Source organism: Myotis daubentonii, chromosome 15, assembly GCF_963259705.1.
Source record: "Myotis daubentonii chromosome 15, mMyoDau2.1, whole genome shotgun sequence".
Taxonomy (NCBI): domain Eukaryota; kingdom Metazoa; phylum Chordata; class Mammalia; order Chiroptera; family Vespertilionidae; genus Myotis; species Myotis daubentonii.
Window position 1 is genome coordinate 50,231,048 of NC_081854.1, and position 15,208 is coordinate 50,246,255.

General features: G+C 44.2%; 1 protein-coding gene across 3 annotated transcripts in view; it reads left to right on the forward strand.

The window, feature by feature from the left end:
* Nucleotides 1-15,208, forward strand: part of CDH8 (cadherin 8) — a 322,908-nt gene that overhangs the window by 193,619 nt on the left and 114,081 nt on the right. For all 3 annotated transcript variants that reach the window (XM_059667865.1, XM_059667868.1, XM_059667866.1), the window contains exon 7: nt 1,519-1,772. In XM_059667865.1, coding sequence (XP_059523848.1) covers nt 1,519-1,772 — 254 coding nt within the window. The remainder of the gene's footprint in view (nt 1-1,518; nt 1,773-15,208) is intronic.

Consider the following 15,208-nt stretch of genomic DNA (forward strand, 5'->3'; position numbering starts at 1 on the left):
GGTACATGCACCCAGTCATTTCAGAATAGACAGGGAAGTGAGCATCTGCCTTGTTCCCTAGAAAATATTTCAGAAAAAGTCAAGTCCCATGAAAGCTGAATTCAACTATAAAAATCAATACAAAAATTTGAAATGATAGATAAACTTATACAGGAGTTCTGAAAGAGTTCGTGAGTGCTGGTCTGTGTTCCAGCTCCTTCTCTTCTTTTTTAAATCTGCATTGCAGATGTAAAGTTCTGTTTCTTAGTGGAAATTGCAAAGAAACCTAAAGTGTGTCTCTCAACCTTGACAGATGTACTTTCTTGAAGTCTGAAGTATTCTGTGTTGCCGGGAATTGGACCGTCGGGTTGCGAAACAGATGCTCTCTGGTTATTAAAGGGGATTATGTTCTTTCACCCAGCTATATTTACCTAGGTCATTAACCACAGTCTCTGGGGCTTTTAAGGAATGAGTTATTAATATGTCAAAAATATTGTCAGTAATGGTGCAATGAGGTCATTTCAATTTGCTTTTAGTGGTTGGTGAGACCTAGAGAGCTATAGCTACCGCTCTCATCTTTCCTTCTTCTAAATATAAACACAAGTACATATGTGTCTGCATATGTATTTCTTTACATGCTCACCTGCTTCATAGCACAGAACTCATCATAGAGAACTTCTAAGAATACCCCCCCTCAAAAAAAAAAAAAAGAAATAAACCTTGCAGTCCTGCATGGCTCAGTGGTTGAGCGTTGACCTATGAACCAGGAGGTCATGGTTCAATTCCTGGTCAGGCACATGCCTGGATTGCTGGCTTGATCCCTGTTGTGGGGCATGCAGAAGGCAGATAATCAATGATTCTCTCTCATCATTGATGTTTCTATCTCTCTCCCTCTCCCTTCCTCTCTGAAATCCATAAAAATATATTTAAAAAATAAAAAATAAATGATAAACCTCATTTTTAGCCACATGATCAGCCGAGCAGCAATGCTTTGCAAGTGAAATAAGAAAACCCTCTTTGTGGAGATTAGTGCTAAATTATGCTTTATAATGTCTCCTTGCCCTAAACAATGATTATTTCTCGTTCTTCACATTTCACACACTGTTGCAGAAATGCTAAAATATTCTTCCCAGATCGAGATGGTGTTTGATGCTGCCTTATCTCCTCCCAGCAGAGGCTCAATTAACTGGCTGATTGGTATGCAGGTCATGTTATCACTAGTAAAATTTTATTATGACTCTGAAGTGAAATTTTGATGGCACAATTCATGACTGCGAATATTTTGTGAATTTCCAAGCGAAATGAGCAAAACAAAAACACAACAATAGGAGGTTAGATTCACCGAGCTTGTATAATACGCAGATATCCATAAATGCCTGTAGGATTTACAGGTTGGATCTGGGGGAATGGAGAGGGATCCCATTAAGGCTCACAAATGGGCTTCCATGCACATAACGCTCATCCATCAGCATTACACTCATTTGTTCTTGCTGCTGTGGTCATTAGTGAGCAACATTCATCTTTGTCATTTCTTAACAGCCTCTGGACTTTGAGACCAAGAAATCCTATACGCTGAAGGTGGAGGCGGCCAACGTCCACGTCGACCCACGTTTCAGCGGCAGGGGGCCCTTTAAAGACACGGCCACGGTCAAAATTGTCGTTGAGGATGCTGATGAGCCTCCTGTCTTCTCTTCACCCACTTATCTCCTCGAAGTTCACGAAAATGCAGCTCTGAACTCCGTGATTGGGCAAGTGACCGCACGTGACCCTGATATCACCTCCAGTCCTATAAGGTATATGTCTCTTACTGGCTATATCAGTTGACAAGCACGTCAGTATAAAATGCAATTACGTATGCGTCCTATGTGGTTGCCTTAGGGGCTAACCTCACATGACCAAAGAATTTTGGTCAATGCATATTGTGTGCGCGTATGCATGTGAACGTGGGTGCATGCATACATGTGTACACATGCACACGCACACACACATATTAACCCAGAGCTACATACAAAGCCCAAAGCCAGGGATATCAGGGTGAACACAACTCTTCCCGCATTCAGAGAGCTCAGTGAGAACGCAAAATTGCATCTGTTTTGTGGTGTATTTGGGTGGATCTTTTATATTATTTTGATTTTGCTTGTTTATACACTTCCGTTTTTTGTCCAAGCATTGCTGGGTTTTCTTCTTTCTCCTCTGACAGTTACAGTAAATTATATATGAGAATTTAGAGGCATGAGACCACTATCTCAACATATGAAGAAGCCCCTATTTTATTTCTGTATTTGGTGTTTGGCTTTGAAATTACCTGAGCACTTCTGGTCAGTCAGCATATCTGGATTGGGGACTTTTAGATAAAATCTTTCTCTGCCATTTCAAAAATACCTTTTGTTTATACTTTCCCTGCTCAGAATTCTTTCCTGCGATGAGAAATGATCCTTTATTAAAGTTTTTCTGCCTTTTTTTCAGAAATGAGACTCAACCCTATTTTTTTCTGTTGAACTGCATACAACTTTTCTCTTTTGCTAGTCACCCCAATGACAGTACAATGCTCAAGCTAAATAGCTTTTTTTCCCCCAAAGCACACTGCAAATCTATAACAGGTACACTGGTCTCTAAGGGTGAAGTGTTGGCTAATGATGTGTTTGAGTGTGGATTTCAAATATTGTCTTAGAAATGTTTGCTGTAAAAAAGAGACAGAAAACTTAATGGAGGAATACAGTTTTAGAGAATTGTCCAGTTACTCTGTAAGTTCGATGTCAGCTCATACCCAACGCGTTCACTTGGGTCACGGGCGTTCATGTCCTTCTAATTTCTTTGTTCAGAGAAATTCTAGACAAATAAGTTTGCTGGAAGTTTTATTAATTTATGGATTACATTCTCAACCCTCACAAGGGTGCTGAAATGATGAGGTTGGAGGGGAAACCCAGCAGAATAGCTAGTCAGCTAGTCATTGGCCCAAGTAACGAGTTTGGGCACAAAATAATTTTTTTTTTCAAATCCAGAAAAGATATTTTTAACACAAACCATTTCTAAATTCAGGATAATATAGAGTGTATCTCATAAGGATACAAAAAAAAATTTTTTCTTCAAAAGAGCCCAAACTCTAAGAAGATAAAACCCAACCTGGGGATTTGAGGAATGGTCAGTTGTCCATTCTCAGTTCTAAAGGAATCCACCAAGCGATAGACATACAGAATGATCTGCATTTGGCTAAGAGACTTATAGGGCCAGGTGTTGAATACAGCAGCAGGAGGTATCCAGAAAAATACATTACCATGGGTAGGCATTTTCTGACTAAGTCGTGAAATGACTTCATCTTGAAATCCTGTTATAGCCCTAGCTAGTTTGCTTGGTGGATAGAGCGTCGGCCTGTGGACTGAGGGGTCATGGGTTCGATTCCAGTCAAGGGCACATACCTGGGTCCCGGGCTATACCTCCAGTTGGGGGTGTGCAGGAGGCAGCCGACCAATGCAATGATTCTCACTTGTCATTGATGTTTCTATCACTCTCAACCCTCCCCCTTCATCTCTGAAATCAATAATATATATAAATTATATATATATAATATAATTATATATATATAACATACATCATATAAAAATTATATATATAATATATAAGTTATATATATAATTTATAATTAATATATATCATATATATATAATATGTAATTTATAACAGGATTAAATGTATATTTAATCCTGTTATAAATTAGGGGCAGTGAAATGTTTTTGAATAAATTAATCTTCCCCGTGTTCATGTCACTCCATTTCCTCTGAAAAAAAGAAAAAAAAGAAAATCCAACACAGAAAGGAGGAATGGCCACCCTCTGCACATCTCCAAGTGTAAGTGACAGCATGTGAAGGAAATAAGCAAGATTGGTCCAACTGAGAGGCCTGTCCTGGGGCCTGTTTGGCACTTGATTTGACAAGATTTCTGCTCTTGTTAGCAGGGAACACACAGGGGGCCCGGGACTAGGCCAAGCCAAGGGCCCTTCGGGGACGCGAGGAGTTCAAATATCAGGGCAATCAACTCCAAACATGAAATCCGAGATCCCAGCAGGAACTGACTTCCTGCGCGGAGGCCTGTTCTTAATCAGCTAGCGAGGGGGTTGGAGGGATGTTTTGTACCATAGTGACAGCTCCAGCCTGCAGATCTGGGTACAGATCCAGGTTCATCGTCGCCCCACAGGTTTTTGTACATTTGATAACCTATTCCTTTACTGATGTTCAAGTGGACAGTCACTGGTAACAATTCCAGTTCACATGGCATCGAGTGATGGTTACCATTGTAGTTGATTGTTCTTATTATTGTGTTGTTATTTTTTTAAATATTATTTTATTGATCTCTTCAGAGAGGAGAGAGATAGAAACATCAGTGATGAGAGAGAATTATTGGTCGGCTGCTTCCTGCACGCCCCACACTGGGGATCAAGTTGGCAACCCGGGTGTGTGCCCTGACCGGGAATCAAACCGTGACCTTCTGGTTCACAGGTGGACACTCAACCACTGAGACACACAGGCTGGGTTTTGTTGTTATATTTATGATTGTCACGGTAGGAATGGCAGGCATAAAGAAGGCGTGAAGCTACTTTGTCACAATTGCCCAACTTGAGAGCATTTTTGGGGGCGGGGGGACAAATCAAAGGGAATTTGGGGGTGTGTTACCAGGAAGAGATGAACAGATAAAGTACCATTGGATGACACGGGCGGATCTATCCTTCTGATAGATGTCAGGCAGGTGGCAGTTCCTTGACATCTGTGGTCCTTCCCAAGGAAGGGGCAGATGCTGTGACAAAGCATCTACAACAGGGCTGGCATGTGTTCTTCACAAGGCGAGCCCCACACGGTTCTGATCGGACATGGATTGGCTCCATGGGATAGACATGTGAGAATCGCCAGCTGCATTTCTCAGCGTCTGGTCTCATTTTTGTAGTTGCACCCCAACCCCCACCAACTGAGTCATGGAGAGAAGCTTTTCTTTTCCTCCCCTAATGCACAATCGGTTGATTTGAGTAGAAAATTAAATTTCCTGGCGAGCCAGAGCACTGCATAGCTCCTTATGAGCCTAGCAGACAGATTCAGAGCCGTTTAACCTTTTAAAAACAGAACCAGAGGATGTGGGTATTCGGGGAATTACTGAGGAACAAAGAGCAAAGCATTTCTGTCTCTTTAGGGCTGTTGCATTTTATATACTGACAAGAACATATGCATCTTTTGGGGGAATGTATACGTGGCCATCTAGGAAGAAATTGGCATTTATTGTGTCATCTGCCGTGCTAAAACATGCAGTCATTTATTGGTTGGTCGACTCTCTGTCCAAAGACTCAACAACTTTTTCAAGTACATTGTCAAGCATGAAATATTATGTATTTTGAAATTCTTATACTTAAACATATATATATATATATGTATATATATATATATATATATATATATATATATATATATATTCCCCCATATATATATATATATACCTATATCTATCTATAGCTATATCCACATCTATCTCTATCTATATTTATATATCTATATCTTTATCTATATCTATATCTACCTATCTCTATCTATACCTATCTCTATATATAACTATCTCTCTATATACCTATCTCTATCTACATATACCTATCTCTATCTATATATCTATATCTATACTATGTCTATTTATCTATATCTACATCTATATCTCTCTATATCTATACCTGTATCTATATTGATACCTACATCTAAATCACCTACATCTGTATCTGTGTCTATGTCTATCTCCATATACTCCCTTCCAGGGGAAAATAGCCAAATCCATGGTCTGACCATCTCCCTGCTAGGAACATTAATTAAACATTTGCTGCTTTCTTCCATACCAGATGCTTCCTGGTAATATAGCCTGAGCTTCTGTAAACTATTTGAAAGATTACCTATTTTGAACTGAGACTAAGGTTTAAATCCTATCACTGGTTCTTCCTGTCAGTCAGCTGGTCTCTGGAATTCTCTGAGACTCAGTTTCCTCAGCTGTGTATTGGAATAATATCATCTTCCTCACAGGGTTACTGAGATAATTAAGTGAAGCCATTAAATAAAATAGATGGTAGCAATTAGTATTACCAGTTAATAAAGGCACCATCAATGTCACAGCATAAATGCAGATTGAAAGCCTAGTACTTATTTTAGCAGAGATTCTTCTACTAAAGGTTGCTTAACAGACACAGAATTACCTGTTGTTGTTTTTTTAATAGTTATAGGCTAAATAGTCTAACCTCATTTAATCTCATTTGCCCCTGTTACTGCTGTGAATTATCTCTAGTGAGTGCTTATTAGTATGTGGCCGGGAGACGCTAAATATACTCATTTTATTCCCTAATACCTCTGTGAGATGACATGTATGCTCATTATCCTCATTTAACAGATGAAGAAACTGAGGATAAAAAGACTCACTTGCCCTAGCTGATCAGTGGATAGAGTGTCAGCCCAAGAATTTGAAGGGTCCTAGGTTCAGTTCCGGTCAAGGACATGTACCTTGGTTGCAGGCTCGATCCCTGGCCCCAGTCGGATCACATGTGGCAGGCAACCAATTGATATGTCTCTCTCACATCCATGTTTCTCTCTCTCTGTCTCTTCCCCTCCCTTCCACTCTCTCTCTAAAAATCAATGGGAAAAAATGTCCTCAGATGAGAATTAATTTAACAACAACAACAAAAAAGACTCAAGAGCCAAGTGCCGACGCAAACCTGTGATGCATACCTGGGTTTTTCTGACAACACAGTGCCTGTCTTCAGTCCCTATGCCGTACTCCCTTTCCCTGCGATCTCTGTGACTCCAACCATATCTCTGCATGTTGGGATGGCTTCACAGGAACCACTTTTAATTGAAAGAATAAATTATTCATTCTCTAAATGGCCTCATTCAATCCCGGATGTATTCCTAGAAAGAAGGAAAGTGCACCAGGTCTGTGGAATGAATCAGTATGTAAGTGGACTGTTCTTTGCTCATCCTTCTGGTCCCTCAGTATAGGTTTGTTATGCTTGGCTATGAACTGCATTGTGAATAGGAAGTAAAAGCAGAAACAATGTTATTGCTATTTAATGCATCAGACACACATTTCTATTATATACTAGAGGCCCGGTGCCTGGTGCACGAAACTCGTGCACTAGGGTGGGGTGTCCCCTCAGCCCAGCCTGCACCCTCTCATAGTTCAGGAGCCCTCGGGGGATGTCCAACTGAGAGCTTAGGCCTGCTCCCCACAAGGAGTGGGCCTAAGCTGTCAATTGGACATCCTTAGCTCTGCAGCGGAGGCGGGAGAGGCTCCTGCCGCCACCACTGCACTTGCCAGCCGTGAGCCCAGCTTCTGGCTGAGTGGTGCTCCCCCTGTGGGAGCACACTGACCACCAGGGGGCAGCTCCTGTATTGAGCGTCTGCCCCCTGGTGGTCAGTGCACGTCATAGCGACCGGTCACTCTGCCATTCAGTTGATTTGCATATTTGCCTTTTATTATATAGGATTATTTCTCACAAAAGATTTTATGATATGATTCCAATTTAATGAAGGAGGAAGCCTAGAAGGATACATTTTCTGTGCGTGGTGCTATAGCAGAGGGTGTGGGGCCAGGGTTCAGAGCCAAATCCCGTTACCATTGACACCACTATGTCTCTGCATGTCTTCCTGGGTCCTGGCTTCTTGCATGAGATGTAGGATGATGGCAGCTGTCATTTACTGAGCCCATACTTTGTAACAGACACTCTGAAACAGCATTATATGCATCAGATTGTTTATATTGGAAGTAAACCTGCTAGCACAGTGTAGGCATAGACTCTAAGTCAACGCTTTCATACGAACCTTCTATGGCTCATTTTTTCCTCTCAATACACTTCTTTCAAGTGTGTATTTGGTGTTACCATGGCGGTGAGCTGGCATGAGACTGTTCTGCAGATACTTGCTTTGTATTTCTTTCAGAGCATTCACCTTGAGTATCTTTGTGAGCTGCTTAAATTAAAAGTGGGAATGATGGCCATTCGGCAGGTGGCGTAGGCAGACACATGGTGGCCACAGTGCTCTGTTGTCCTAATTCCTCTCTTGAATTGAAGTGCCCACTCAGTACAAGAGCGTTGCTTCCCCACCCCCCACCCCACCTACATTCTGGCCTTTTAATAGTTCACCTCAGTCACCAGGCTTGCCAATAATGAGCTCTCTTCCTGAAAACACTCCTTCAAACCTGCTAAAAAACAATGCCCATGTGGAAGTATTTTACACTGCGGAGCACCTGGCATTCATTGGGAACGCAGACAGTGTATTGATTGACTCTCTCCTCCATCTTAGAGTTGCTCCCCATATTTGTAAGGACCTAGTTGTTTTCTTTGTGTAATGAGAACACTTAGAAATCAGTTGAGAGGGTCAATATCATGTTCAGTGCAAAACATAGTATGCTTAGCCGCAGACACAGTGGTGCATGGCACAACTCCAGAGCAGACTCATCTTATATAACTGAAACTTCAAGCCACTGATTAGCAACCACCCATTCTGCCCTTCACCTGCCCCTGGCATCTGCCATTCTCTTCTATCCTATCTAATAAAAGAGAAACATGGTAATTAGCCATACGTCTGCTACCCTTCCCATTGGCTAATCAGGGCAATATGCAAATTAACTGCCAGCCAAGATGGCAGCCAGCAGCCAGGCAGCTTGAAGCGAACATGAGGCTTGCTTGCTTCAGTGACTGAGGACTCCAACGTTCACCACCTGACGCTGCTGGCCTCTGAGCTTGCAGTTTGAAACATTGTTACAAATATAGAAGCTAAACAAAACCCCAGAAACCTGCTTTCAGCCAGCCAGGATCTCAGAGCTGTAGTTGAAACAGTGTTTCGATTATAGAACCCAAACAAACCAGATACTTGCTTTCAGCAGCGGAGGCCTAAGAGCTGGAGCCAAGCCTCAGAACTAAAGCTGGCCCAGAATAAAAGAAAAAAAGGAGCGGTTGGGAGCTTCATTCACCTGCCAGCCTGAAAACAGCCCTCAGCCCCTCACCCAGACTGGCCAGGCACCCCAGTGGGGACCCCCACCCTGAAGGGGGTGTGACCAGCTGCACACAGCCATCATCCCCTCACCCAGGCTGGCCAGGCACCCAGGCAGGACCCCCCACCCTGATCCAGGACACCCTTCAGGGCAAACCAGCCGGCCCCCACCCATGCACCAGGCCTCTATCCTATATAGTAAAAGGGTAATATGCCTCCCAGCACCAGGATCAGCGGAGCCGCGAGGCCTCCTGGCACCAGGATCAGCGTGACCGGGGGCAGCGCCCAAACCCCCTGATCGCCCTGCGGCTCTGTGTATGACAGGGGGCGAGGCCACAACCTCCCTATCCGCCCTGCTCTGTTCATGACAGGGGAAGGCGCCCCAACCCCCTGATCAGCCCTGCTCTGTGCCTGATAGGGGGGAACTCCCCAAACCCCTGATCGCCCTGCGGCTCTGTGTGTGACAGGCTGTGGTGCCCCAACCCCCTGATTGGCCCTGCTCCTTGTGTGACAGGGTGCGGCACCCCAACCCCCCCCCCCCATGGGCCCTGCTTTGTGTGTGATGGGGTAGAGCCATAACCTCCCCATCGGCCCTGCCCTGAGTGTGACAGGGTGCGGCGCCCCAACCTTCTGATCCGCCCTGCTCTGTATGTGACAGGGGGCGGTGCCCCGACTCCCCTATTGGCCCTACTCTGTGAGTGACAGGGGGGAGCTCCTCAACCCCCTGATCGGCCCTGCTCTTTGCGTGACAAGGGGGAGCTCCCCAACCTCCTGATGGGCCCTACTCTGTGAGTGACAGGGGGCAGCACCCCAACCCCCTGATGGGCCCTGCTCTGTGCGTGACAGGGGGTGGTGCCACAACCTCCCCATCAACCCTGCCTTGAGTGTGACAGGGGGTGGTGCCCCAACCCCCCAATCAGCCCTACCCTGAGCGTGACTGAGGGTGGCATCGCAACCTCCCGATCCGCCCTGCTCTGTGCATGACGGGGCGGCGCCCCAACTACCCAATCGGCCCTGCTCTAAGCCCGACCAGGGGCTGCACCTAGGGATTGGGCCTGCCCTCTGCCACCCAGGAGCAGGCCTAAGCCAGCAGGTCGTTATCTCCCGAGGGGTCCCAGACTGCGAGAGGGCACAGGCCGGGCTGAGGGAACCCTCCCTTCCTTCCAGAGTGCACAAATTTTTGTCCACCGGGCCTCTAGTCTATATAATAAAAGCCTAAGCGACCATTATGGCAGAATGACAAGAACAACCAGTCAATATGATGCACACTGACCACCAGGGCAGACGCTCAACGCAGGAGCTGCCCCCTGGTGGTCAGTGCGCTCCCATAGGGGAAAGGCCATTCATACAGAAGCCGGGCTCACAGCTGGCAAATGCAGCAGTGGTGGCAGGAACCTCCCCCCTCTTTGCGGCAGGGCTAAGGAGCATTGAGCTGAGCGTAAGGAGCGAGGGATCCTGGAGTGCGAGAGGGATGTCTGACTGCCAGAGGGCACAGGTTGAGCTGAGGGACCCCCCACCCACCCACCCACCCAAGTGCACGAATTTCGTGCACTGGGTCTCTACTTCTTCTATAACTTTGACTTCCCATAAGTGAAATCATGTGGGATTTGTCTTTTTGTGGCTGACTTCTTTTACTTAGCACATATCCTCCAGGTTCATCTCTGTTGTCACATACTATAGAATTTTCTTTTTCTAAGGCTGACTAATATTGTTTTATCTATAGAGCACCTATTCTTCACCCATTCATATTGATGGGCATTTAGATGTGGTTGTTCCCACATCTTGGTTATTGGAAATAGTGTTTTCATTAACATGGAAACTCTAATATCTCTTCGGGAATCCCAACTTGAATTCTTTTGTATAAAATTGTTTAGGATTGCTGGATCATAGGGGAGTTCTATTATTTTTTTTTTTAGGAATATCTGATATTCTTTTCTGTAGCAACTATACCACTTTGCACTCCCACTAACAGTGTAGCAGGGTTGAGTATGAGGAGCAAGCCAGTTTAAAACAATTAAAAATTGGTCATGTCGTTCCTGCACTGCACACTGTTAGCCAGATAAAAGTTTGATTGGCTCCCAATTCAAAATTACCAACTCTTCCCAGTCATTGTTTTGAGGAATTCTCTATACCTGCTAATTCAACTACCATTGATTACTTAATGAATTAATATATCCATTTAGTTGCATATCTATTTCTTTATTCATTCACTGCATATGGGTATATATATATATATATATATATATATTAATTTCTTGTTTTAGTTGTATAAGTAGTATCAGTAGAGCCCACTTTTCCCAAGGGTATTTCTATAAAGACTGAGCCTCTGCCCTCAGGGACCTTATTCTCTACTATGGAGGCTGGCTGAATAGCCATGAGAAGCCCAAGCCCTTCCCGTTTTATCAAACTAGCCTTTAATACGTGCCATCTGAAAATGAGGAATAAAACTAGATTCTAGAGCAGTGATGGCGAATCTTTTGAGCTCGGCGTGTCAGCATTTTGAAAAACCCTAACTTAACTCTGGTGCCGTGCCACATATAGAAATGTTTTGATATTTGCAACCATAGTAAAACAAAGACTTCTATTTTTGATATTTATTTTATATATTTAAATGCCATTTCACAAAGAAAAATCAACCCAAAAAATGAGTTCACGTGTCACCTGACACGCGTGTCATAGGTTCGCCATCACTGTTCTAGAGCTTTAGGGTCAAATGGAGGAAGAGATTTCCTAGTTTTTGTATTTTTCTAAATATATGTTTATTGAGAGAGAGAGAGAGAGAGAAATGTCAATGATGAGAGAGAATCATTGATGGGCTGCCTCCTACATGTCCCCTTGTGGGGATCGAGCCCACAACCCTAGCATGTGCCCCAACCAGAATTGAACCATGGCCTCCTGGTTCATGGGTCAATGCTCAACCACTGAACCATGCCAGCCGGGCCTAGTTTCTTAATGAATTTCAATGGAAGCAAGGATAGCTCTCCAATTATCTTAAAGTGAAACTATATCACATAGAGGACCTAGAATTCATTTGGAGGATGGACTTTGTGTTTATAACCCCCCCCCTTTTTTATCCCCTCTCTCCCTCTCTCACTATAAAGAAGTGCTTTGGGTAGAAAAAGTCTCCTTTTTCTCCTCAGAGGAATAATAATGTGTGATGCAGGGACCTTTGAATTCTGGGACCAGCAGAACTCAAATAATATTATTTATTAAAGCAGTTAGAGCAACCAGTCGAGCAATTAGAGGCAAAAAGCTGAAAACTTGTAGATGGAATTTTTGATACTCAAAGAGCATGCGAGAAAATGTTAAAATGGTTTCTTTAGGCACAATAACAAAGGCTAGAATGAAATTAACCAGGGAGAAAGAAACAGTTGGAGTTCAGTGAAATATAATAACTGATTCATAACTAAGGGGTTTATTTCATTACATGTGGCTCTAAATAGCTTCTTCACTTGCAGTCGGCTCCAAATTGTATCTCCCTATAAATTTTCCATATAGAGGCTGCGAACCAATGTTTAGCAAAACATTTGTTATCATATACAAGTGCATTTATGCCTGTTACATTTGAAAAATGGATACACACTGCCTCTTTCCAAGGGGAGCATCTCCCTAACTGCATTCTAAGAGACTACAGACACCTGTGGCCAGATCCATTGCCACTCAAGTTTCTTTGCGATAGGACCTCCCCGGGAAGGTGCACAGCGCTCTTTAAAAAGAAGAGAATGTAAGCAGCACGGTTTATCACTGAACTGCGTGCCGTGTTGCAGAGCATCTGAATCACGGGATATAAGGAGGGTCCCTCAGGCTCCTGAACTGGTCTGTGTTCCAGATTCTAATGCATTGAGCATTGCAGATATCATGATGCTGATTCACATGTGTGTCATAGCTTATGCATCTTTTTAATACTCTGTGAGCCACACACACACACACACACACACACACACACACACATGCACACACACACATTTTGCTTCCCATAGGACCTACATAAGGGAAGGCCTATGACTTTAGTGAAAACTGTGGTTTTATTACAGTAGGCCAGGGCTCAGCTGACCATTGCCTGTGTGCCGAATCTGACCTACCACATTGTTTTTAATCCTCACTCAAGGATGTTTTGCCTACTGATCTTTAGAGAGAGAGTAGAAGGGAGGAAGGAGGGAGCGAGAGGGAGAGACATCAATGTGAGAGAGACACATCAACTGGCTGCCTCCTGGATGTGCCCCAACCAGGACTGGGGATCGAACCTGCTACTGAGGTGCGTGCCCTTGACCAGGCATTGAACCCTTGACCCTTTCGGCCCATGGGCAAATGCTTTAACCACTGAGAAAAACTGGCCAGGGCTGATCTACCACATTTTTAAATAAAGTTTTATTGGAACACAGGCACCCTCATGATTTTATGTTCGACAACTGTGGAGTTGAATAATTATGACATAGAGAGTGTGCTCTGTAAAGTCTGAAATAATTACTTGCCAACTTCTACACTAGACGGGTAGGGGTTTGTATTTTTATCAGAAATTTGAATAGTTGGCCCTCACATGATTGGGGATCTTATTCTGTCTCAGAAACTCACTAAATATAAGATGTTATATTATCTAGGGCCCAGACCTCCAACCCAGAATCCAGTCCTCTATCCAGGGTCTAGAAATCCATCTGGGACCCAAACCTCCATACTAGGGCCCAGACCACAAATATACATATATACTTATATGTATACACACACACATATACATATACATATACATATACATATACATATACATATACGTGTGTGTGTGTGTGTGTGTGTGTGTGTGTGTGTGTTTCTTAGAATTCTCTGTAGGTGCTGGGTCTTGACCTTCCCCACTCTCACCTTAGAGCCTTGGGACCTTCGTCCTCCTGGGTCCCATGACAGTGTGCCTGTGTGTTGTGTTTTGCCAGAAAAACCTGCCTTTCGTTAGTGTGTAGCTTTGGGAAAATCCCCATAACTACCCACAGGCTGTGACAGGACATCCTGTTCCCCTGCGTGGAGTGAGGAATTACTTTGCTTCCTGCGTGACTTTATTATAAAACCCTGTTTTTCTAGATCTCAGCGATGACACAGCACAGTGTGCTAGACTTGCGGCTGGTGGCTGCCTTAGCCAAACACTGGTCTCTGCTTTTCAGTGTGTTGGCAAATTCTCCGGGTCCAGCAGCCTTCCTCTCTCGGAGAGCATGAGGGGGCCTGACAGAGAATCCCACTTGGAATAGACGTGCTGGAGGATGTTCAGCAAACTCCCCTGCGGCCTCTCAGAGGGGAGGAGCTACTTAATGAAGGGAACCGAGATAGTCTGTGGATCTGTACTCACGTTTATTTGCTGTGGTAGTACCGTGCCCTTCACATAGATCTCATTTTACACTTTATTACATTAACTTCGTGAATTACATGGAGGATTCTTATTCCAGTTAATCAACTGTGCTGTAGGTTGTTTTCCCCGGAGATGGATGGAGTTTGAAATACAAGGTGTTTGTCAGGGATCAGCACGTGTGACTGGAGGGGGACAGAAGCCGGATGGGCAGGGAGAGGCGTCCAATTGAAATGCAGTCCTACCCCTAATCGGTTTGGCTCAGTGGATAGAGCGTCGGCCTGCAGACTGAAAGGTCCCAGGTTCGATTCTGGTCAAGGGCATGTACGTTAGTTGTGGGCACATCCCCAGTAGGGGGTGTGCAGGAGGCAGCTGATTGATGTTTCTCTCTCATTGATGTTTCTAACTCTCTGTCCCTCTCCCTTCCTCTCTGTAAAAAATCAATGAAATATATTTTTTTTAAAAAAAGAAAATAAAGAAATGTAGTCCCAGCTGAGCCTATGCCCAGCCCAGTGTGTCTCTCTCGAGTGAATATCGATGATCAGTGGAGTCCTGGATTGTGCCCAAATGATAGGGCCTTTATTTGTCTGCTTGCATAATGTTCAGTCCCCCTGGAATGAATGCTCTCTGTAAATGAGGCGGATTCCAGGGAGCAGATAGCTAGAGGCTGTCTGCTGACTGCTCCCCGCCCGGCTCTGACATCCTCCTTGAAGGGAGAGCTGTCTGCACAGCGGATCTCCTGTCGATCATGGCTAAGCACACTGAACCTCTTTGCCAGGGAAGTAATCTGACTGAATTCACACTGCTAGCCATCGAGCTCCCACGTCCACACTCTGGTGTCTTCCTGCAGGCAAATGCATATCTATCCTACAATTGGAGAGGCAGACACTGAAGTGGCTAATTGATT